The sequence below is a fragment of the Agelaius phoeniceus genome, chromosome 14 (assembly GCF_051311805.1).
Source record: "Agelaius phoeniceus isolate bAgePho1 chromosome 14, bAgePho1.hap1, whole genome shotgun sequence".
NCBI lineage: Eukaryota > Metazoa > Chordata > Aves > Passeriformes > Icteridae > Agelaius > Agelaius phoeniceus.
In genome coordinates this window covers 8,866,150-8,890,661 of record NC_135278.1, presented here as the reverse complement: position 1 = coordinate 8,890,661, position 24,512 = coordinate 8,866,150, and the positions used below count along the sequence as shown (strand labels likewise).

At 44.7% G+C, this 24,512-nt stretch overlaps 1 protein-coding gene across 5 annotated transcripts in view; it reads right to left on the bottom strand.

Annotated features, from left to right (window-relative positions):
- Positions 1–24,512, bottom strand: part of PASD1 (PAS domain containing repressor 1) — a 103,021-nt gene that overhangs the window by 11,717 nt on the left and 66,792 nt on the right. For 3 of the 5 annotated variants that reach the window (XM_077186131.1, XM_077186132.1, XM_077186130.1), the window contains exons 2-13: positions 19,945–20,036; positions 18,521–18,577; positions 17,054–17,208; positions 16,228–16,319; positions 14,338–14,427; positions 13,143–13,263; positions 11,749–11,862; positions 10,980–11,098; positions 9,226–9,308; positions 5,561–5,667; positions 2,812–2,959; positions 648–729 (exon numbers count right to left, since the gene is read on the bottom strand). In XM_077186131.1, the coding sequence (XP_077042246.1) occupies positions 648–729; positions 2,812–2,959; positions 5,561–5,667; positions 9,226–9,308; positions 10,980–11,098; positions 11,749–11,862; positions 13,143–13,263; positions 14,338–14,427; positions 16,228–16,319; positions 17,054–17,208; positions 18,521–18,552 (1,143 nt within the window). In that variant the 5' untranslated portion in view covers positions 18,553–18,577; positions 19,945–20,036. Of the gene's footprint in view, positions 1–647; positions 730–2,811; positions 2,960–5,560; positions 5,668–9,225; positions 9,309–10,979; positions 11,099–11,748; positions 11,863–13,142; positions 13,264–14,337; positions 14,428–16,227; positions 16,320–17,053; positions 17,209–18,520; positions 18,578–19,944; positions 20,037–24,512 lie in introns of those variants that run through there. The other 2 variants (XM_077186134.1, XM_077186135.1) reach the window with 2 other exon arrangements.

Genomic DNA, 24,512 nt, shown 5'->3' with positions numbered 1-24,512 from the left:
GAGAAACTTAAAAGTAGTTAAAATGACCCTGACTCAAGCCATGGAAATTATTGCTCATGGAAGTTATAGGTCACAATCCTACACTTGATGTGATCCAGCAGCTGAGCTGAAATCTAGGTAAGTGTTTTCCCTTGCCTTGCCATCTTCATCTGAGTATCAGTGAAGAGCTGGCACAAGCAAAACAGGTACCCTGTGGTACTGCCCTACTCTGGGATGCTCTGTGCCTTGCTAAGGTACAGCAATCTGGCCTCCAGCTCCAGCTCTACTTCTCTGCTTCTGAGATGAGGTTTGTGTCCTGGTCTCAGAAAGATTATAGGGACCAGAACAGAGAATGCAACTGCTGAATTCACAGCTATTGTGGAATCAGAGAATACCTGGTGTTACAGACCATCTGCCATGGGCAGGGACATCTTCCACTAGATCAGGCAGTTCAAAGCTCATCCAGCCTGTCCTAAACCAACATGGACAATTTGGAGCCATGCACCAGAAATCTTCTTAGGGCCTGCCTGAATAATGACCCAGTTCAAGGCTTGGAATGAGATGAGAGTAAAGAAAATGGAGAGGAACAGATATTTCCTTCAGATTGGTAAACTGTGACTCAGTTTGGTTTAAACATCTCCTCAATCAGCTGGGAAGGAACGTGGTACCTTTAGAGAAGAGGATGCCAGTTCAATTGATGACTCTTCAAGGCCAAGATCTCGTCTTCTCTCAGCCCGAACCTCTGCGTAACTAAAGCAAAACCAAAAATAAAAAACCAAAAAAACAAACCCCAAACAAACCCCCCAAAAAACAACAAAAAATATTTTACAGCTTCTGTGCAGGTACACTACCACAACAAATGTACATTCATTTTCTAACCTGATGATGATGAGCAAGCATCCTTTTTTTGCATGGTAGTTCAGTGATCCCTATCACAATGCCTTGAGCAGGTCCTTCCTTCTGAAGGTGCACAGAACTGTACATGCATCAGAGTTAACATCCTGCACTCCAGTGGAAGCTCCAAATACAAACAGGCAGCCACACAAGTGCAGGGACCCCTATAAGGCACCTCTGGAACTGTATATTTTCTTTCCTTTTTTCCCTCTGAAATAATGAAATATTTACAGTAACAAATGCCCCATGATTCACCACTGGGATAAATTGGAGAGGATGTTTCAAAGACTCTGAGTGCTCATGCATCGTGGGCACTGAGAGGTGCCAGACTTTAGGGTGATGAAATATTAATGAACTGCAACCTTTGTGGGAGGCAAGAGAAGCTGCTGAACCGACCTCACTTATATCATTGTGGTAATGAATTTTCCTGAAAGAACATTTTAACTTGGGTGCTTCAGTAACATATTTTAAGCCTTAACTATCTGAGACAGAATTGAACTTCAAAATCTACTTAGGACTACATCATTAGGTTTAAGAGGTACTGGAAGCAGAAAGAAGAAACAAGTTCATGCACAATAAATTCAGCCCTTAAAGTGAAGCTGAATCCCCTGAAGGATGGCAGAAGTAAGACAACTGAGAAGTAATCTCTGTGTAACATTTGCTATGTTAGCCCTTCATTTGTAGTTTATACCACAGATCACAGAATCAGAATCAAAATAATTTGGGTTGAAAGGGACCTTAAAAATTATCTGGTTCCAAGCCCTCTACTGTGGGCAGAGCATCTTCCACTAGCCCAGGCTGTTCAGGGCCCCAGCCAACGTGGCCTTAAAACTTCCAGGGATGGGGCAGCCACAGCTTCTCTGGGCTTACAGCGCCTCACCATTCTCACAGGGAACCATTTCTACCTAAGATCTAATCCAGATCTATCTCTGAGATAGATTTAAAGTCATTCCCCCTAGTTCTACAACTCCAGAACTCCTTCTCCAGCTCTCTTAGAGCTCCCTTAGGCATGGAAGAGGCTCTAAGGTCTCTCTGGAGCCTTTTCTTCTCCAGGCTGAACAACCCCAGCTCTCTCTTCCTGTCTTCACAGGAGAGGTGCTCCAGCCCTCGGAGCATCTTCATGGCCCTCCTCTGGCTCACTCCAACAGACCCATATATTTCACATTTACTAGTGTTTGCTCTTCCAGATGTTTGACAGGAAAAGAGGGGGACCAGAAAAAAAATTGATTCTTGACACATACAAAAATACAGCGAGCAATAAGTTTACTCAAGTTAATAGAGCAAACCAGTGTGTCACTATTTTTTCAAGCCCTTCAGAAAATAGATTCTTACTCTTCACATAGTTCTTTTTGAGCTGGCTGTGGTAATCCAGCAGATTCCCCTCCAGAATTCATTCACAGAGCATCCTCTACATGCACTGCCTTCCAGCACGGGCTGGAGCTCAGCACCAGCAGCTTTCCACTAGGGGGGGATCCAGGGCTGGATTTGGGTGAGGAATAAAGCCAGCAAGCCAGCGGCTAACTTCAAGTCATAAATACTTAAAGCTCTGATCAAAAGGTTTTGTAGGAGTTATATGATCTCATTCATGCCCAGAAAGATATGTCTGATTCCCAACAGCTTTAATTCTTTTCTGTGGCCATGTCATCAACCAGAGACCAAAGGGGAATGTAACACACTGATAGATTTGGCCAAAGCTGGCTTCCAGGCTTTTGGCTCAGTTGCAAAAAAAAAAAAAAAAAAAAGAAAAAAAAAGAAGAAAAAAAAGAGTAAATAAAAGACATATTCCCTGTTAGAATAGTTTTATGGAATTACACATAATTTTATGTGTCAGAAGGCACAGCAAGGCACACTAAGCATGTTGGTCAACATGAAACAGAACTAGAAGAAGCAGTGGCTGAACACTGAGACACAGCACACTGTGAAGAGTTTGGTGCTTACCTAACTACCAGATGAGTGCAAACAATGAACTCAGGCTTGGAGTTCCACTGGTGGTAGGTGATGTAGTAGTGAGTCTGCAGCCATATCCACTGCTGCCCTTTGGTCAGGAACCGATAGTAACAGGATTTGCCTTTTCCAAACTGCATCACTGTTTAACAGAAAGAGAAAGCAATTTATAGCAAAAGGGGATTTTATGGTGCAAAGGTGATCTAATCACCATTCAGTCCCACACCCCTCTCCCAGACTGGGCAGTGCTAAAATGGTTCTTGAGCTTTATGAAGAAGACAGATGATACATAACCATGTACTCAGCTCTTGTTTGGGGTCATTCCTGCTGACTTTCAGAAGTGCCCTTTGCTATTTTGAGATTTCTCTTATAACTGGTATAACTGTATAACTAACTACATTCTTATAACTTACAGGCTCCCTGAAATAAGCATAAATAACATTAATTAAACAAATCATTTGCCTTTCATAAGTACATGAGAATGCATTTCAAAGACTGAAGATGTGAAGTAAGAATCCTAATAATGACACAAAACAACAAGATTGTGGATTTTAGGTGAGAGTTTTCTTCTAAGACCTGGACTACTCCAACCTGGTATGTATTATCAGGCTATGTCCAGAAGAATCTCAGGTGCTGTAATACAACTGGAAAATAGTGAGGGGAACTACATTAAATAACCACACAAATTGTTCCAGACTGCTGGGAGTACAAAATGAAACATGCTCACTTAAGTGCCCACAATTAATGCAAAGTAAAATACAAAGATGGTTTTAACAAACCCATTTCCCTCAACAGTAGTCAGGATGTCTGCCCAAAGTGTCAATGTGACAAGCAGGAACCTAGCAAGCCACACTAGCCCAAGTGGTTTTTTTACTCACCTGAACACCTCTATTTTGTTAAAATATCAGGACTGACTTCTTCAGTGATCCCATTACCAGTGATGGGCTTTAGATGAAGCACTTAGCAGAGATTTTCTGGCTAACATGAGATGCTGGGGATCCCTCAGTTCCTAGTCCTGGCAGACATGTCCTGAAACACGTCTCTAAGTCACTTTGCCAGAACATTACTTTGTTTTCCCATAAAACAAAATGATCCTTTCCTACAGGTATGTTGTGAAAATATTCTTCTAATAGGTAAGAGGAATGCCTGGATGATAGAGATGTAGAATATAAGTCATCAAATTGATTCTCTGCTGAATGATCTGACCCTCTCTCAGTACAGTTTGTGGCTATACCAAACTGCACATCCATTACCAAAAGGCTCTCACTTGTATCTGAATTATCTTTTAAGCAAACAGCACTAAGACGTACTGTACTTGAGAGTAGTTAAAATACTCTGTTAATATTCACTTTTGCTGCATTTGACACAACTTTGTGTCCCCCTGTCAGCTTCCTCTGTGTGCTCAGCCAGGCAACCCAGTTCCCTGGCACCTGGGCAGGGCAGGGCAGCCAGCAGGGAAGTGGAGCAGGGAAACCTGACATGCAGAGAAGTATTTTCCCCATTTTTCCCCTTCTCTTCCAGGTCCCTCAGCTCCTCATATATGTAAGTGGTAGAGGTCTGTGGTAGAGATGAGCGTGGTTTGCAGGTTTTCTCCAGTGGGCTGTGGGGCTTCTTGGTGGAGTTTCTTGGTCCCAGCCTCGTGCTGCTCTGCATCTCAGAGCAATTACAGCATCCTGCTTGCTCCACTCTCTGGGGTGTCCTTGTTTCCTTTGAACAAAACACTCTCAAGTGGAGATAGCAGAGAGACAGACAGTGTCCCCCACAAGAAACCTGTAAGTAATACTTCTTAGCAAAATACCTGATTTCCTAGATTTTACAAAGTATGTAGTAGTTATTTTTCATTGCAGTGCTTGGCAATGCAAAACCACCACAGGACACATATCTCAGTCTGAAATGCACCCAATAAAATGGAAAAGTCTGGGTCCTGGGGATAAAGCATCTCACATCTGGTGGGAGCTGCACACTGACTAAGAGCAGACCACACCTGCAGACACCTTCTGCCCTTCTTCATGTTAGCTCCAGCCCTCAGCAGGACACAGCTCTTCAGCACTGCCGTGGAAACCAGGTGAGTTCTCCTTCTGCCCTGCCTCTGACAGGCCACACTATTTCTCCTTGCATGAAAATAAACTTCATGGACCTTCTTTGGTGTTCACACATTAGCCTGAACTTGACTCTTCTGCTTTGTTGTTTTCCTTTCAGGTTGACCAAACATGACCATCTTCACCCACAGGGAAACTGTGTTCAGTACTTCTGTGTGTAAAATAATTCTGAACCTCCAGAAGCTTTTTGCTGATGAGTAAGTGAGGTTCACAGCACCTAATTGCACAGGGAGGTGATCCAAATGATGCTCTCAAAAGGTGTTTTGGTGAGCTGAGCCTCCTGGTTAACTCCAGAGCCCAGGGCAATGGCAAGACCCCATGAACTGTGACAAATCAACAAAACTCACAGGGCAGAGGGGGGATAGTTCTGACTCCCAGTCTTCTAATCTCATTTCACTCTGAGACAGCCTGTGCTCAAACAAGGTATCTGCCAATTTAGGAAACCTGCACTAACAGCTCCTGATCTGAGGGAATTCTGCAGATTCCAACCTCCCAGGTAAGTGTCAGCTGTGACAGTCTGACATGGGCAGGGAGAGTTCCTGCATGTTCCTGAAGAAGAAGGCTTTTGCAATGACAGTGAAAGGTTTTGCACAAGTGACAAAGGAGATCAGAGACAGACACACTGCAGAGGCAGGGCAACTTACAGTGTTCATGGCACCTAGCAAGAAGCTCCAGGTCATCTGCGTGGTAGTAATCATACCCTGACGTTCCCAGAACCTCAAAGGGCAAATATCCTATAATAGGTGGAGCCCTAGAAAGGAAGCAAAGGGCAGGGAGTGAGCACAAAACTTGACTCTGACATCCTGGCAGATAAGCTGTGATACAGCAACAAACACCATCATTCACTTGGCAGGGAAATGTGGAGTGGGTTTTCATCTAGGCAGTGATGCATTTTCATATACAAACCAAAAAACTGACAGCAAGGGAGAGGTGCAAATTGAGCAAATGAAAAGGTGTGTGTTTACTGTTCCACAGCCTATTCATTATGTGGGTGTAGAGAAAGGCATGTACATATGTGAGTGACTCAATTCATTAAGGATGCTTGTGAGACACAGCTTGAGAAATGCTATGGCTGATCCTGCACACAACAACTTGGAGCCAGAGTAAAATTATCCAGTAGGTTGGATGTAAGTGTCATCTGGGTAGCAACTGGAGAAGAGAGAATAAGTGGGAAGCTGCAGCTTGGGAAAAAGTAATTGCTCCCCTGGAAAAGCTTGGGAAACTACAGCCAACAAAACTTTCTGTGCTGTAGTGCAGATAGCAATAGGCATGGGGCTGATTTAGGGCTGTCTGTGCTTTGGGTGGTAGAAAAGGAATTGAAGAAGTATTTAGACAGGCACACTGCAATGACTTACCTCACTATTCTGCTATCAATTCTAGATTTTCCTTTTTCTAGGCAAAACATAAGGTTTTTTAAAACAGGCATCCTAACACAGCCTGACAGCTTATGATTATGAAACAACACTGAAATGTGGGGGGAAAACCACTGGTTTTGTCTCTGCTCCCTGTATCAGCCTGTCACTCTGCATCTCCCAGAGCTCAGGTCCAACCCTGCCTGCACCCACTCAAGCACTCAGTGAGGCAGGACCTGTGCTGATGTGGCTGCAGGATGTGCTGGCAGTGTTCACCTGCCAAGTTCAGTGTGTTTCTCAGGAATAGGGCAAAATGGTAAATAACTCAAAATGGGGCAGCCTGAAGGTGATGGTGCTATCAAACCTGCCTCTCCTGCTGCCCCTCTCCTGTTCATTCCCTTAAGAGCTGAATGCTCTTAAGGAAGAAGTCTTAAGGAAGTGTTAAGAAGTCTTAAGGAAGACTACAAGGAAAAAGCTATTTCAGTGTATTACACATGTAATGGATGGATCAGTCCTGAGTTTCTTGGTTATTACTGTGTGAAATTCTCTCTTGGCTGTGCCACATTTCTCCCCTTGAGAGACACCGTGGGCATTGGTTCTTCAGCCACAGAGACCCCAGGCAGGTCTGTAACCTCCCTCCTCCCCACAGCTGTGGCAGCCTGGCCCCAGGAAATGGGGGAGCAGGACAATCTGCCAGACAGCAGTGCCAGGAGGAGCAAGGTGTGAGCAGGAGCTCCTGAGTCCCAGCACAAGGGGTGAGCTGGGAGAGCCAGGCCTCCACTCCACAGCAAATCGCCTGGAACAGAATGTGCTGAGCACACATGTGCTCTCTGTCACAATACAGCTTTATTTATTTAAGGAACTTTTCATAGCACTCTGTTCCTTTTCCTCATGTGACCCAGATTTCTGTTAATGATGATAATATGTGTATTTATTAAAGTGTCCTTGCTGTCTCTTTGGCAGAATGCATCACTGTTTCTCCTACTTTTAATAACATGCTTATATTCAAGAGAATAGTGTCTTTCAGATGCACATCAGATAAACATTTAAGCTGATCAGGAAATTATTATGCTTTCCTGAATATCACCAGAGCTCTTCATAAAAGAAAGAAACCACAAAATGCTCCTCATCTGTCATTTAACAAGGAGATGCCTTGTGGAGCAATTTAAAAGTGTCTTGTTAGCTCAAGTTCCAGTCCTGAGATCTGCAGCTTGCTGTGCAAATGGGAATGCACAGTCTTTAGAGAGTCTTTTGGGTGCAGTCTTTTAATAAATGAAGGGAAAATAAGAACAGTACCACAGTGCAGAAGAGAAACAAATCATTATCAAAGTTGATGGGTTTTTCTTCCTCTACACATATTTACATAGAGACCCAGAATACAGATTTTTCCTATCTTATGTTTATCCACATCTGTGGAACATTTTTATTGCATCTATCTTTACTCTGATTTGAATTGTGATCATGACAGCAAAGGTCCTGGTTCCAGCTCCTGCTGGGTACCCTCTGCCCTGCTGATGGCACACCTCAGTGTCAGGCAGCCTGTGCTGATGCAAATCAGCAAGAAAGAGCAACATTTCCAGTGTCCTGCAGATTGTACTGAAGAGAGCTTAGAATCAGTGATTAAATAAGACAACTCCCATGATCTCCTGCTCACTCTTGGGTCTGAGCTCACTGCTTGCATCTGGATCTGTCACAAACTCTGCCTCAGCATCTGCATCATCCTAATTTCCTCTCAGTAGCAATGGCCTCCTCTCGGGGGATATCAGAGGCACTGGAGTGTCTGCAAGCACCCAGCACAGAGATTCCTCTCTGAGTCATAACCCACATTCATCAAAGGACTCTTTGACAAGTTTCAAAGTAGCTCCTACTCAAGCCTTTCACAGGAGCTGCTGGGACACAGCCCTGTGGAGAAGCAGCTCACTTCATCAGTGACGTGAGGGGCCTAGGGCTCTTTTATAAATCTTAACATCAATCAGCTGATTCTAAAAATGTGCATTATCAGACAGGCCAATTAAAGTCTAACAAAGCCACTCCAGCAAGATCTCATCTGAATTAATAATTATCTGTCTGTCCCAAACCACACATTATCAACTGTAGGGCTGTCACAGGGTCAGTTCCTCCATGCTTCAAGGTATGATGTGAGGCACACACCTTCTGTTCTATAGAAATGAAAGTTATTACTCATTTTTATTTGCTCTCTCTCTTTCTTGCTCTAAATGTGGAGATGGTATTTAGATTTTTTTCCTCACCAATATTTTTTTTCCTTACAGCCTTATTTACTAGTCTTCTGTTTTCACTTTGCACAGCTCACAAAGGGAGGGGTAATGAAGAGGGTAGGATTTTACAATGTGCTTATGCACATATGTCAAATACAGAGAAGTCAGAGAGTGAATAAAACCCACCAGCTTCTTTTGAAGAAAATTAATCCTGAATTAAGCAGCTTAATAAACTGGTTCCAGTCTGTTTCATTCACCAAGCTGAATTCTAGCCCACCATATTGCATTGTCAAAAACTAATCTACAATTAAATAATAAAACCCACTGGTTTTTATTTTGGTTTTAGAAACGCTATCCTTTCTCAAGGTGAAAAGTCAAAAGTTTATTGACACAGCAAAAGATTTAGAAGGATTCTTGGAAGCTGTAATTGTAGAACAGAGGAGACAAACCAATATGGGGAACATACTGGGATCCACACTGCTCACTTTCAATGACTTATTATCTTGGTTAGGATTTTTCTAGACATTCTTGACATTTTCCATGGTTACTTACTTGCCTAAAGTATGGAAAACAGGGAAGCATTTAAGGATGCCTAATAGCTAAGTTCAGAGTACTGCTACCCACTAAGTTGCATGTAATTACAACTATACCATTTGGGATCTCAGGCAATAGGTACACAAAGTTTTTTATTTTTAAGCTACAGTTTATTTATTCTTCAGTGACTAAACCCAAATCTCTTACCGGTGGTCCAAGAATAAAAACTTCCATTCTAAACTATGCCTCGATGTAAATTCTTCACATGGCTCTTCAACATTGCAGAGCTCCTGCAAAAGAGTGGGTACATTCAGACATTTAATTCTGTGAAATGACAAAAGGAGCCTGCTACCAAAAACCTAGCATGCATCTTGCTCATAAAATAAACCATAGCAAAATACAGTGCTTTTAAAGCACTTGACTTATTTTCCTCTAAGGAATGTGTAAGACTTGTTTTATAGATGCATGAACTGATGAAAAATGGGTGAATAGTTTACCTTGAACTGAATTTCAGAGCTAGGATAAATAGTCAAAGAGTCTTGTCTTGCACTCCAGGCAAAATTCCCCAGCTTTTTGCAAATACTGGTATTTGAATATGGATGAGAGCTCCAGGCTCAGGCTCTAACTGAGCTGGTAATGCCCTCTTGAGCAAGCAGCACCCAGGGTTGTTATCCCTGCCATCAGTGCCACGGGACATTCACAGACCAGCAGGAGGAGGCCATGACACACATTTTCAGTGTTTCAAGATGCAGATCCTTACACAAAGGAGTGGTGGATGCTCGTCTTTGAAGGCTGCAAATTCCCAAGTGGTGCAGCTGGTCACCTTGTCCTGGAGCTTCCCTCCGAGGCAGCCCCCACAAACCCACCTCTTCTCAAAAGCAGCTTCTGCTTCACCCCTTATCTTTCCAAAATACAGATTATGTCATCTCCCACTCCCAGCTGCTGTGTTGTGATTTCAGGTTTTACTCCAGAACCCCGGATCCCTCCCTGATAATTCCCTGCCAGGTGTGGCAGTCACCTCTCCCTCCCCTTCCCTTGCCCCCTGCCCAGCACTGTCTGTCAGTCCTGGCATTCCAGAAGGGCATTGAGTGATTGGCAGAGTCACAGGATGCCCTCTACCCCTGGGGGGCATTGGGCCATCCAGGTGTCCTTTGTCCCTTGAGACGTCCTTCCATGCACCTGGTTGGTGGCTCCCTGCCCCTTCCCTGCCCCTCTCCCCGGGGTTCAAAGGAGCAGCAACCACGGGCTCAGGGAGTTCTGTTGGAGCTGGTGCTGGATCCAGAGGCCTGAGTGCCAGAATAAAGCTCTGGATCCAAACCCTCCATCAGAACCAACTCCTTTCCTTCACCATCGCCGTAAAAGCTTCTCCAGCAGAGGGAAACCTGAGGAGCAGCCCCTGTTATGGGGGAAAAGCTCTATCCCACCACCACCAGAGCTCCTGCAGGCCTGGACTTGCATCCAAGCGCCCAGCTCCAGCATCCAGCCAGCCAAAAGTGTCTGTGGGGTGAAGCACCACACACCCAGCCAGCCAAAAGTGTCCCTGGGGTGAAACACCACACACCCAGCCAGCCAAAAGTGTCTGTGGGGTGAAGCACCACACATCCAGCCAGCCAGAAGTGTCTGTGGGGTAAAACACCACACATCCAGCCAGCCAGAAGTGTCTCTGGGGTAAAACACCACACACCCAGCCAGCCAGAAGTGTCTGTGGGGTGAAACACCACACACCCAGCCAGCCAGAAGTGTCTCTGGGGTAAAACACCACACACCCAGCCAGCCAGAAGTGTCTGTGGGGTGAAGCAGCACAGTGCCGCTGTTTGGTTCGGCACCAAGGGCCAGACAAGCTCAGGCACGTCCTGCCCAGCTCTCTTGGCAATTATTCCAGTACCCAGCCACAGCCACGTCCCTCTCCTGCACCACCCCTGTGCTGCTGCCCCTGCTGCTGTGGGTGTTTCAGGGCTCACCTTGAGGAACTGTGGCGTGACCAGGCGCACGGTGGCCACCAGGCAGATCTGCTCCTCTGGGGCTGACCTGAAAGCCCGTGCAATAGCTGACTCAAAGCCATTACAGGAGGGTGTAGGCACTAGGAACAACCAGACAATTTATTCAAGAAGAAGAGGAAGGAGAGATTCCTTCTTGTGTTAAGACAGGTACAGTGAGTGGAGAAACCCAGCAACCTGCTCCTGCTGCCCACAGGGTGATGCCACCCTGATCCACGCTGGTGTTATTTAAAGCATGACCCTTTAGGATCCAGGCTGTAACCCCTACCCAGGGCAGCTTTGTAAGACAGCTCAGAGCAGCTCACAGTGTGCAGCTGCTGTCTCCTTGTCAGTCTTTTCTCTAGGCCAACATTTGCAAGATTCAGGATTTTACAGGCACCTCAAAGTATTTAATCTCAAAGTGTAATTCCACTGCCACAAGTGAAACAGAATACCATCTTTTACTGGCTATTTGAATAAGTAGGCTGCTTTACAATTGGCAGTGGGTCCAACAGAGGCATTTTCAGTCTGGTATCAGCTTTAGGCACAACATGCAGGAGAGTGCACTCTTCTGATCAACAGACTCCCCACCACTTTTGTATGAAAAGTATATCCAATGTATGCACAGCTCATTCCATCCCTGACAATTATGGGGCATGGTTTCAGCAGAAACAGAGACTTTAAGATGCTACAGGTCAACACAATTTAAAGGAGAGAGGTGGAGAGACAAAGGTAGGCTGGAACAGTAACTTACCATGAGTAAAATATTTAAAATCCACTACAAATTTCACATATTCATACATCAGGGGTTCATTTGGATCTAAGCTGCCTCTTGCTAAATGGCAACAAAACTCTATTTGTTTTTCTGCTGAAATGAGAGAAAGAGAGGGAGACACAGACAATGTTATTAGAAGTCTGTACTTTAGCTCGCTCACATATTTAATTTATCTACCAAGTGGTATCTGAGCACACCCTGATGGGAAGCTTCTGATGCCCAGAAGTAAATATATAACTACTAGGAGCAATTATCATCTGTTTCTGCTTAAGGAAATGTATTCTCACTCTTTTTTCCTGTCTTTGCAGTCACCCCAGTGAAGCCCTGGCTGCACTGGCCAGCAAGATTTTCCCCTGACTCCATGGATCTAGGATTTCATGCAGGGTAGGTACAGGGTATTGCAGCACTCTGCTCTGGCACTGCTCAGTAGGACCAAAGGGCACTGAACTCACCCTAAGCCCTTCCATTAACAGGGGAGGGCACTGTGCCAAGCTCTAATTCAGTTTTCTGCCCCAAGTCTGAACTCTATGGATTAGACTACATGGCCTGAGGAAAACCACCCCCAGGCAGAGCATCACCAGGCTGCTCAGAGCATCAAGAGGCTGCTCAGAGCATCACCAGGCTGCTTAGAGCATCAAGAGGCTGCTCAGAGCATCATGAGAGTGCTCAGAGCATCATCAGGCTGCTCAGAGCATCACCAGGGTTCTCAGAGCATCCTCAGGGTGCTCAGAGCATCCTCAGGGTGCTCAGAGCATCCTCAGGCTGCTCAGCTCCTGCTGGTGCTTATGGGGCAGCAGGGAGGGAGCCCAGCGCTGCTCGGTGGCTTTGCCAAACCCACTGGGAAAGGGGTGAAGGCTCAGCACAGGCTGAAACATTAATTAATGAAACACAGGTGTTGGGAAGATGCTGTTGCCTGCTCTGGTCCTGGGGACATTTTCTGAGGGGAAGGGATATGGGACAGCAGCCAGCAGTACAGATCCTGATGGACTGTTCAGATAGGAAGTTGCTTAAGTTACCATAGGGCTTCTCTTGTGTCCTGAGACATGCAAGCTTCCTAAGGAATAATGGCTCTGCCAAAACTGTTTGGGATTTCTCCAAATTTTTCCCCTTCTCAGGGTTAGTCTAGCATCCCATCTGGGGAAAAGCATCTACCATCCAAGGGGCAAAGCAGATGGTAAAACAAAGACTGTCCTAATCAAAGAGCAAGTACTGGGAGCACATAGGAACATTAGAGATGTGATGCACTAAAACCCACAAATGCAGCAAAGCAGAAGTGGCAGGCAAGAGCCAGCTGGAGAGCTCTGTGCAGACTTCCCTGGGAGCTGTTCACCTTTGGCAAACTTCTCTGACCAACAGACAAGAGCAGAACTTACCATTCAGAAAATCAGCTGCAACAGGATCTGTCATGAGCACATGTGGAGAAAGTAGCTTGTACACCTCGCTCTGCTCCCCCTCAGGCAGAAAGTTTAATATATTTTGGTCCACCAAATCTGACTGATACAAAAGAATGCTTTGTCATGTTCAGCAGTACAGCCTGACACAACCACATGCCTTTTCACCCCTCAGCAGAGCACAGACACTGCAGGTCTGGTGCAGATGCCTAAGACAAGGAAGCCCAGTCAATCTGCAGATGGATCTGGGGCAGAATGTAGCCCTTAGACTATTTTACCCCAGGATTATTGTCTATTTGCAAAACATTGAATGAGTCCAGGAGGTTGCCCTTCAGTTCAGGCAGATACAGGCTGGAGAAGAAACCCTGGTAGCCCAGGAATGTAACATGATGAGAAGTGAAACATTTTTCTTTGAAAGCAGGACACAGAAGGAGAGCTCCTCCCTACATCCTCCATTTGTCTTCTAGGCTGAACATCTGGCAAAATCAGCTTGACCTGCAAGTGATTCAGTGCTCATCAACCCACACATGCTGATTAAAGGGGTTCTACCAAAATGTCAGCAGAGATTTGTTCTTTGCACACATGACATTCAGGTAACTATGTGCTCCAATTTCCCCTCATTTAGGACATCCTTGGTGCTTCATGCTTGGCACCAGATAAAGGGAAAAATGTTTTTGAGGGGCCAAGCTGAAATTTCTGCACCTGACAACTAACTAGTTTCTAGAGGTTCTCCCAGAAAACTCTGAGGCCACACATTTGTTACTGAAGACGATGGGCTCAAAGTAGAAAAACCTAATGTCATTCAAAGAGCATAGATTCAGTTTTGAAATAATATTTACATTATCTAAGAAGAGCTCCAGCACTCATTTCACAATCATAAGATTTTCCATTAACCTGGTGGGTCAAACACCTCTCAGATCTTTAGATGGATAGCCAAGTGATGAGCTATGAGCACAGTGATTTTGCACAGCTGGGGTTTTTTTTAAGCTAACTCACAGACCCTGGGAGAGAATGTTATTCACAGGAACTTGAGAAACTCCACAAGAGTTTCTTGGTTGACCTCCCACCCACAGTCAGTTCCCTCTTTGGTTGGACAAAACCAATTCCCAGCCCTGCACTGACTGATTTGCCCTGAGGAGGGGAATGAGCCTCAGGGTATTGCATGGTCAGAACTTACCGGTAAGTGTCCCAGCAGAGATGAAACACTATCAGACACATAAATAATAATCCCATCAGTGGTAAGAGCAATGAGAAAGCCATCCAGTGCCTAATGAAAATAGGCAGGAAAAAAAAAAGGAAAAAAAAAAAACCAAAACAGAATTATGCAATAGAAAAACTTAAAATATTTTAGATTCATTGATTCTTTAGTGATGCTTCTAACAGCTTAAACCTAGCAGAAATTAATCAAAGAAATGACAGTTCAATGTGGAAAAATAAAAATTACACGTGCTGTCTAATTCAACATTCTTTTTATATTCTTATTTTCTCATTCTCTTGATTATTAAATTGACTTGTATTTTTCACCCAGTGAGTATTTATTTAACATGAAGTGAGACAGTGATGCTTAGAATTTCAACACCCACACAATCCTGCTGACTTCAGTCACTTCATTATGTGTTCTGAATTACACAATAGTTAACAAACTCAGTGCGTAAGGAGATGTCAGACATCATCATGGCAAATCCAGCTTTGTGGATGGAAAAGCAGAGACAGAAAAATTATACAATTATGTATTTTTAGCAGTTTATGGACAATTTGAAAAGGATCTAAAGCCTTATTTATTTTGCTTAAAGCGCTGATTTGTAAGGTTAGTGACAAAACAATTTCAAGGCTTGTTCTGTTTCCCCTTTCTCATTCACAGTGGTTTCTGTCCCAGAGTCAAACCTCTCTGTCCCTTTTAAGTCACTGTCTGTGCTCTTCTCCTTGGATGTTGTGTTCTCCCTATTCTTCACAGTATCTCCTTGTACCATATATGCAGTGTCTGTCCTTATTCTTCCCTAACATCAAGATCTGGGAGGTTTAATAGCTGGTCAGCCCTGTGCACAAAGCCAGCTCTTCTACAGACACTGTGAGGCTGCTCTGCAGCTTGGCTACAGGGAGCCAAAGATGCAGCATTCCCCATCTCCCCCACCTCACTGCCACACTCTGCCTTTGCTCAAATTGGCTCCTCTCTGGAAAAATCCCACTGATTTTAAGCAAACTGGCCTGCCAGAGTCCAGCCAGCCAGCAGTTATTAGAGGGCTTGCTCTCCCCCACCACTTCCAGTCTAAGGGGGGAATTTGTTTGGATTCAGCTGGAACAAGCTGACTTGTTTGGCAAGAGATTCCCAGAAAGAATGAACAGACTTTTCCAGAGAGGTGAGTCATGACATCCTGATGAAAAGGAGTAACTAAGACACAGCAGCACCTCCCAGCTCAGCCCAGCATCCACCCTTCTTTTGGTGGGGCAAAGAGCAGCAGTGCCCACGCAGGGCAGGAGATGTCCCTGCCACAGGAGCCTGCAGCACAGACCCAGGGCACAAATGTGGGTTTGGGGGATGTTTCTAGATCAGCAGAGCATTTCAGAGGTGGGAGTATAAGAGCTGTTTTCCTGAATGCACTTCAAGGCAATTCAAGCAGAAGAGGCAGCACTCCCAAGGAGAGGACAGCAGCGCACAGGCAGCAGCTGCAGAGGCAGCACAGGCAGTGCTGCCTGCCTAATGGCATGTGGGAGGAACAGAGCTGCTCTGCTTTTTTCAGGTCCTTTCAAGTTTTTCCTAAAACTGCCAGCTCTAGCGGCTCTTCTGAGAAAAGGAAATTCTCTTTTTCCTCTCTCACCAGGCCAAATCTGGGCCAAATCAGCCTTGATTCCCAAATGAAAAGCCCTTTATCTTCAAGGGGAAGCAATCTCATTTTTAATTCTGTGTCTGCAAAGCATTTAGTACAACATTGGTCTCAGGTTTGCATTGTATGTGCCAGCAGAGTAGAAATCATTAACATTGGGACCTACAGGTGACAAAGAACTGTATATCCCTGATCTACTCCACTGAACTGATTATTTCTCACTAATCTATTTAATTTCTTCTTACCTCTAACATCAACTGGGTGAACTCCTCGTTGCTAAGAAATGAAGGCTTCCAGTCTTGTCTAATCTGACAGGCTTCTGTCTGTGCTGTGATTTCTTAAAGAGAAAATATCAAAAAAGCAACATGACTCATGCTACTTGGATTTTTTTTTATTTTCAAGTAAGATTTCTTTAAAGAGGCTGTTAGAGGAATAATCCTTATATCATTCTTCACACAAAGCCTTCTTGCATGCAACAGTCATTTTTCATGCTATCATGATACAAATGCAGTAGAAATCAAGAAAGGGAAATGGAGACATTTTAAGTGACCTGAAGATAACCTTAAAAATTAAGATCAATGGGCTAATTTTAGAGTAGTAGAGAATTCCTGTGAGCAAAGGGTATCTGCAATTCTGGAGCTGTGCCCTTCAATTCTGGAGCTGTTTCACAAGCTGCTCTTGTGAGTGCCCAGGCAGCAGGACAGGTTTATCATCTCCTAATCCAAGAGACCTGGGAAGATGGCACAGAACACCCTCTCCCCTGACTTTTGTAAGGGTGCAGTTCCTCAGCTTTTCTGTTTGAGAGGGAACAAAGCAGGCCAGGGGATGTGGAGGCCAGTGAGGGTAATGTAGCCACATAAAAGGTGCACAGCCCTGCATCTTTTCAAATCTGTCTGTGTTTAACTGGTCAGCAATGTATTCGGCCCTAGCTATCCTGAGGCCAACTGCTGGCCCTTATTCTGCCCCTCACTCAGGCTCCTGTCCTCTCTGGGTGGCACCTGAGATGCTTGGGATTTGCATTTGCTGGTGGAAGCTGGCTGCTGGGCAGCTGCAGGGCCAGACCCCCAGTACCTTTCTGTTTCTGTAGGAAGTCGATGGTCCTCTGCAGTATTGTGGACTTGTCCATCTTGAGAGGGTGGCCATGGCCCTGCAGCATGGTGCAAAGCTCTTTAATGAGGACATTGAACTGGTCTCTCCTCTTCTTCTCAGATTTGTTGCGTGATGCCCTGGGGACAAAACCATAAATGTCACTCAGCAGAATGAAGGACCTACAGCACAAACCAGGGTGAGGTATCTACACTGCCCCAGCAAAACACTTTAAATAAAGAATCTAAACTCTGCTGGGAATGTTTATTTGTTTAAAATTGGGCTTGCACACAAAGATTTTGCTGGTAGCAAGACTGAATGCACCAGCAGCAAGGAACACCTGGAGGTAACACAGGCTTGGGTTCATTTGGGAAAGATCATATCCTGACATACATTTCATACATTTCAGTTCCCACTGTTTCAAAAGCAGTGACAGTGAAGGTGTTATGGGAGAAATTTCTCCAGCAGAGAAAAGTATGTTCATGCATATTCATGTTTTTCTCACTTAATTTTTATGAACTTTTGTTTTGCAGTTAGTACACAAACATATAAACGTCAAAATGTGAAGGATTTCTCTGATTTGCACTTGCAAAAGGAGCTTATCAAGAGACAACAGTGTGCAGAGGCAACTGAACTGCAAAATAAAATCTTGTATGTGGTCTTGAAAATCTACTGCTGTGATGTATGAAACTGGGAATGTTACAGGTCTGGCTGCAGAACTACAACTGGTTTTCAGTTGACAAATCAGGAGTATTTATTAGGCTTTCCCCCTCCATTAAAAACAATAGAGAAGAAAGCAAATCCATTTAGTTCCTTCCAAAGTTTTCTTTCCAGTGCTCATATCTGAGATAACACTTTTCATACAACCTATTCCAGTAGTAATTAATTTGCTTTACAAGTGTATTCATGATGATGCATACTTGCTGTGATCTAGACTGAGGGTGGTATGCAGAAAGCATTTTGATTCACATTCAGGTTGGCATTTGGCTGTTCTCAGATCCAGCATTCACAGCCACCTCTGTTTTGGCACTAGTGTACAATGACTAAGCAGAACTGAGCCAAGAGCTTCTCTGACAGGAACTAATTCAGGCCTGGGCTAAAGCAGGACTGCTAAGGGAGCTCTGCCCCAGGTGGGCAGCACTGCTTGATGTCAATAAAATCACAGGTCAGGAATCCTCCTTCAAGATAATAAATGGCCATGGGATAGCAGCAGTTCCTGAGGGCACAGCAGTGGAATTTAAGGACCACTCAGCCAGATAACCCATTGTAGGGGTGGCCAAACTCTGTGAGAAGCCTGAACAGTGACTTAAATTGTGCTGCTTGTGGTCAGCTGTACACAGCCTGTAAACTGTGTAGAAGTTTTGCCTCTGACATCAGTGGGGTCAAGTTCATTGTCAAGCACTGGACAACACAGCATTTCCAGTTCTCCTCCAGGAGTGCATACTGTCATACCTCTTTGCCCTGTCCTTCTCATCTTCATCCATCAGTTCGTTTACACAACACAGGGCTCTGCAAGGGAAAGACAGAAGCACTTACTGAGACACATTCCCTATCTTGCTCAGAATGTCAAACCATGGAGTGTAGTGGTTTGTACTTAAAGACCTCCCGGATGTTTCAATCTTCCCTTTCCCAAATTTCACTCTTGGTATGTCTTTCTTTGAGTGTTCAGTCAGCTACTGAGGCATGAGAAGTGAGACTGCTGCTACATGCCCAAACATCCTCCTACTTTAAGGACTTTAAAGGGAAAGATTAAAAGCCAGCAGCCCCTCAGCCTGCCTTTGTCCTGCCCTCTGAGCCAGCATAGGGAATCCTGCTGAACCACCCATCTCTGCGCAGGAATCAGCATCTTCCTGCTAAATTCAAGACCAAAAAAGAGAGAAATCTGCCCTGGTGTCTGCAGCAGGCAGCACCACAGCTGGTCCTGTTCTGGGAAGTCACATAAGTTCCTGGTTGATTTCAATCACTGCCCACCCTGCTTGAAACATATCTGAGATTTCTTTTCCAGTGGAAAGACAGAGGAGAAAGAAACTGTGCTAGTCCCCTAAAGGACTGGCATTAGGCAGCAGCAGCAGCATGTTATCAGGCTATCTAAGAGATGATAGACAGACAGGTTCACCCAGAGCATCCTGCAGCCAGTGACTGCTGCTTGCCATGCTGGACTGCTCCCACATCATCTGAGCTGTGTCCTGGGATTCATGCCCAAGGCTTCAATTCAAAATATCCTCACCTGGCACTAACCAGGGAAGGAGAAAAGTGGCAACAACTCCCAGTAAGGACACAGTGCTCTCAAGCTCCATTAAATGATGGAAAATTCAAATCAAAGGTAACTTCTTCACTGGTGACTTGCCTTCTGTGACTCAGATGGGCTGAGTCTGAGGGACAGGAGCCAGGGAGGTGCAGGTGAGGCAGCTGCTGTCACCCCACTCCACATTGCTCTGCTGGATTGCCCTTCAGACACCTCCAAAGAGGAAATCACACCCATCCCCACCATCAGAACCAATCTGCCCCCCATCTCCACTGAGCACTTTCCCTGCAAAACACCCCATGCTGCCCAGAACTCAAGGGGCATTTTTCAATAGGTACATCCAAAAACTTTTCTCTGTTTAGAGACTACTCCAAGCTCAAACAAGTTGGTAGCTATAAAAATAACACAAAACAGAACCACCCACAGTTGTCAGGAAGTCAAGGATGCTGCTCACAGCAACAGCACAAAATTTTATCCTTCCTTCCCTGCTCCAGGGCAAGGATCTCCCTCCCTGCAGATGACCTGGGCAGAAGATGCTGTATGAATTCTTTTGTTATGAATGCACCCCATAGAGAGGGAGTGGTTCTCATTGCCTGAGTCACCAAAAGCTACAAGCCAAATTAGAAATTACCTGTTCTATTCCTCAGATTCATCAGTCCAGACTGACAGAGTGGGATTAGCACTTCTTATCACCATGTAAATAGAGATGGAGAAAAATTAATCCTGGAAGGAAAAGCAAGTCCAGTTAAAACACAGTTGCAGGTAAGACAGCCTAGACAGCTGCAATCACTTCAAGCTGAGAAAAGCCTACCACCACAAATTAGAACCATGCTCAAGTAGGACTAATGAAAGCTCAGCAGAGCAATGGGAGTTGGACCAAGTTCTTGGGCTCATAGCTCTGTGGGCATCACCTACTGCCACAGAAGCCACCTGGGAAGGCCAATGTGACCTCTCATGTCCAAAAAGCTGTGTGACCCAGCCAAGAATGGCCCTGCTGGCCAGGAGCCACCTAGGATCAACTGGAGTTCTTCCAAATATGACAGTTTACCTGGTGAGCTGTGAAAACCAGAAGTAGGACCTGTACCTCATCTATCAAATCTTGCAACCAAAACCACCTTCAAGACAAACATGGTCAGGAAAGTCAGCACAAGCCACAACCACCCAGCTGTGAATGGACTCAAGGCTTCCCCTTTGTACTTGCTACTGATGGGACACACAAAATCTAGAGAAAATATCATGTAACTCCTGACACCCCAGTGAAGCTGTAACTGGAAACAACACCTGCATAGCAAACTTAAACTCAGTGGGTCTGCTGTGTCTCTGTTTTCACAGCAGTGCTACCCCAGTCATGCTTCATTCCAGTTCAAAAGGAGTGTGTGATCTTATTTGTTACCCAATTGAGCTGAGGCTCTTATCCCCACTGCTCATCCCTCAGTACTGTTCTATCAAAATCACTCAGTTGTTTCTTCTATAGAAGAATGTCCCCTACAGAAGATTTGGTGACTGGGGATAAACTCAGAGATACACAGGTATAAAGAAAAGTCTTTTTAAAGCAATGGGTTAAATTATGAAAAAATGCTTGGGGATACACAGAAAGATCTATCAAAATTTTTCAGGGAACATTCTTTGTGTGCAGACTTGCCCATGCAAAAATTCAGCTAAAGAAAAGGATTTTTCCCAAGCTTGTAGTGCAAAGCATTATATGGAAGCTTTGCCCACAGGTTGTCTAACAACCAAAAGCTCCCAGGAAGCCTGGTGGGTTTTCTGCCTCATTAGAAGGGCTGGGCTCCCACCCAGCTGGAACAGCAGCAAGTTGAGGGAAGCAGTTTGGTCACCAAGAGTGTCAAGAGTATAGCGGATGCTACTGAGCCCAAATGGGTTCTCCAGTCCCCAGGAGGAGCTGTCACTGCTGCAGTACAGCAGATCTGGGCTGCCAGAGGAATGAGGCTTCCTAATGAGAGTGAGCAATGCCCTCAGCCAACAGCAGACTTGGAGGAGCTCGCAGAATAAATATCCACAAAAGAATTCCCAGGCCCAACCACACAGAGCAGCTTTCTGCATGATGCAGCAGGACGGTGAGCAAGAAAAAGTCTTAGCAGAAGACACCTAAGCACAAAATAATCTTAACTGGATTAAGCACTTCAGGACTGCATTTAGCTAAGTGCTTTTTGTCTTGTTGTAAGACAGAGCTAAATATAGTAACCAGAATACTTAAGAATAGTTTCATAAGGGTTGTATACATTCCTCGGCCAGCTAAGACAATTAGCACTACTGACAGCAGTATGTCTGCAGGTTAAGAGTATTTTAAATAGATCCAGATAGAATCTCTTCGACCTTAACTGCATTAACCAGAGGGATCAAAATTTATTTATTGCCTCCTGAAAATCCCCTTCTGTAACACTTTGAGAGAGGGATTCCTGAACTCTGTGGGCAGTAAAGAGGAAACTTGTCAGTGCTGCTGGCATAGTTTCTCACTCCACCTACAACAGGTGAGGATCAGCTTTCTCACAAAGCAATGCACATCCATCACTGCTTAATGACCCCTGTAAAGGGAAATTATTTTTTCCTTCCTTTGTACAGGGAGTCTCAAAAACCACTCATAGCATTTTAAGGGTACATTATATTTCAGATTTTTCAAGTATCACAGCATTTGAAGTTGTTTCCAGGGTTACAGAAAGGGTAATGTAGCCAAATGACAGCCTTAACAAGACAAATGGACTTTGCAGTCAACAACTAATAGTTAAAGCATTATTCCATGCTATCTGCTATATTCTGGCATGTTTTTTACTGAAGAGAGAACAGCAGAGGGAATTTTCTGTTTCACAAAACTATCTGACTCCAGGAGCTATCTAAAACTGCAAACCTGTGAGTAAAGAGAATGTTTATTTATTGACTTGCTGCAAACCATCAAAATATTAACATTACCTTAGGATAATTCTTAATGGAACAGTCAGACTTGTGTCCTGAAACCAGCAGTTCTTATGAACATTTCATTATAGGTTAAATTTTAGTTATTTGGTTATGTCACTCATGGCAAGGCAAGGATATTTCTATGAGAGATGCTGCCCATTTCTTTGTGATCAGCAATGAATAAAGCTTTCATCCATCACCTAAAAGTGTCCCTGAAGCAGGATGATTTGATTGCTTTTCCCAGCTATAACAACTGCTCTAATGAAAAACATTCTCCATGCATAGAAGCTTTGTTCTGCTTGTATTTGAGTTTTCATAGAATTTTGCATTAAAGTAACATACAGCAGTTAGGGAGTCTTCAAATATATACCATAGGAAACACTTTAATTATGGAAATGTGCTGTGCTAATAATTTTCACAGACTTTGCATGCAATGAATTCATCAGAGAGCCCTCAATTACAAGATGCAGCACTTTGTGGCACGATGCAGTCACAAATAAGAGAGATAACACATTCCCCAGCAATGATTTACATGTCAGTGTGCCAATGTTTCATTATTCTTGAGGCAACAGGAGGCCATAACTCCCTGGCAGCAAAACAGCTGATTTCATCTTTAAAAGGTAGAATTTAACCTCTTCAGTAAAGTGCTGGTTCAACTATAAGATGCTTACATAGACGGCAATTGAAAAGCAAGCCGTGTGTCTGAGTGCCTGTGGTTGTTTAGCACAGGAAGGATCAGCAGCTCTGCTGATGCCCAGCAGCCCTGAAGCCCTGGCCCTGCTGTGCCACCCACCCTGTGCTCCAGCCATCCTCTGTCACACAGGGACAGATGTTTGCCCAGTGTCCCAGCACGTGTGACAGCAGCTGGGCTCAGCTCAGCTGTGCCATCCCCATCTGCCAGAGCCCCCACAGGGCACGGCCCCACCTCTGCTGTGCCAGCCCAGCATGGAGGCATCCCACAGAAACACACAGACTGAACAGCTGTGGCCAAGGAGTTGCAGACCTGTGTTATTTGATCTGCTTGCTTAATTTTTTCTGCCTCTACCTCACCCTCTCCTTTCCTTGCCATGCCTTGCCTCCTGCAGTTCTTCACTCTTTTCTGCCCTTCCCTCACTTATCCCCTGCACTTAACATCCATTGGATCACAATTCAGAGAACTGGATCTCTTTTGAATATGGTTTCTCTCCATCTTGCTGTTTCTTACATCACCTGTCTTCATCTTTCCATTGCTTTTTCTCCTCCATGTTCCTCACTTTCTTCTTCTCAAAAGAGAAAAAATGTACCATGATCTCAGTTTTGACAATGACCCAGCCATCCACTGTGGGAACTTGGCTTCCCAGGTCCGAGGCCCCCATGCCTGGCAGGTTCTCCTCTGTAGGGACACACTGCCTGAGGAATCAAGCTGGGGATCTAATGGATTTTGGCTCCAATGCTCCAGGAGCTCTGGGTCCTGTCCTGCCTCACAGCTCCCAGTCCCAGTTTCAGACCCTCTTTGGAGGAACTGGGCTCTGCCTCAGGTCAGTGGCAGAGCTGTGCAGCTCCAGGCTTGACACAAACACCACCCTACACCCCCAGGGAAGTGTCCCAGCACAGCAGAGCCCTCCTCAGCAGCAGCACACCCTGCAGCTCTGGGGCTGCTGTGGCTGCACCTGAATCCTCACAGCATCTTTGTTGGCCACAGCGTGGGTGATGGTGGCCAGTAGGAACCAAATGTTCTGTGCTTCCCCTTTGTCACCTGCCACAAGTGGACTTTTTGTGCTACTACTGTAACTTTTGCATCCCAATGCTCTTATCTACAGCTCCCCTGGTTTATTGAGCTCTAAATTTAGCTGGTTACCTGTGACAGATTTATGACAACATTCATTACAGCAGTAACAGTTTCAGACAGAAGCTAAAAAATGTAAAAAGAAAATGGATTATACAAAACAATTAAACCATAAAAAAAGGCGGTAATGGAACACTGTGATTCAGCACAGAAGTGAAATGAAAGATACAGGCAGGAACAATGGTGGTATGTTGGGGTTTTTTGTGTTTGTTTGGTTTTGTTTTGTTTTGGTTTTGTTTTCAACCAATACATGGTGCTTCTGCAAAATGAAGGGCAAAAAAGGATTAAAAACTAGCAGATACTTAAAAAGAAAAGATGATTACTGGAACATTATGTTCTCTAGGATTTTTGTCAAATCCTGGAGAAAATAGCTGTCCAAGTTTGCTCTGTTCTAACAAATTGCTGAACCTTGCAGGGTAAAGATACAGCATTGTGGAATATTATTCAAAATGTCTCTGGGGTTT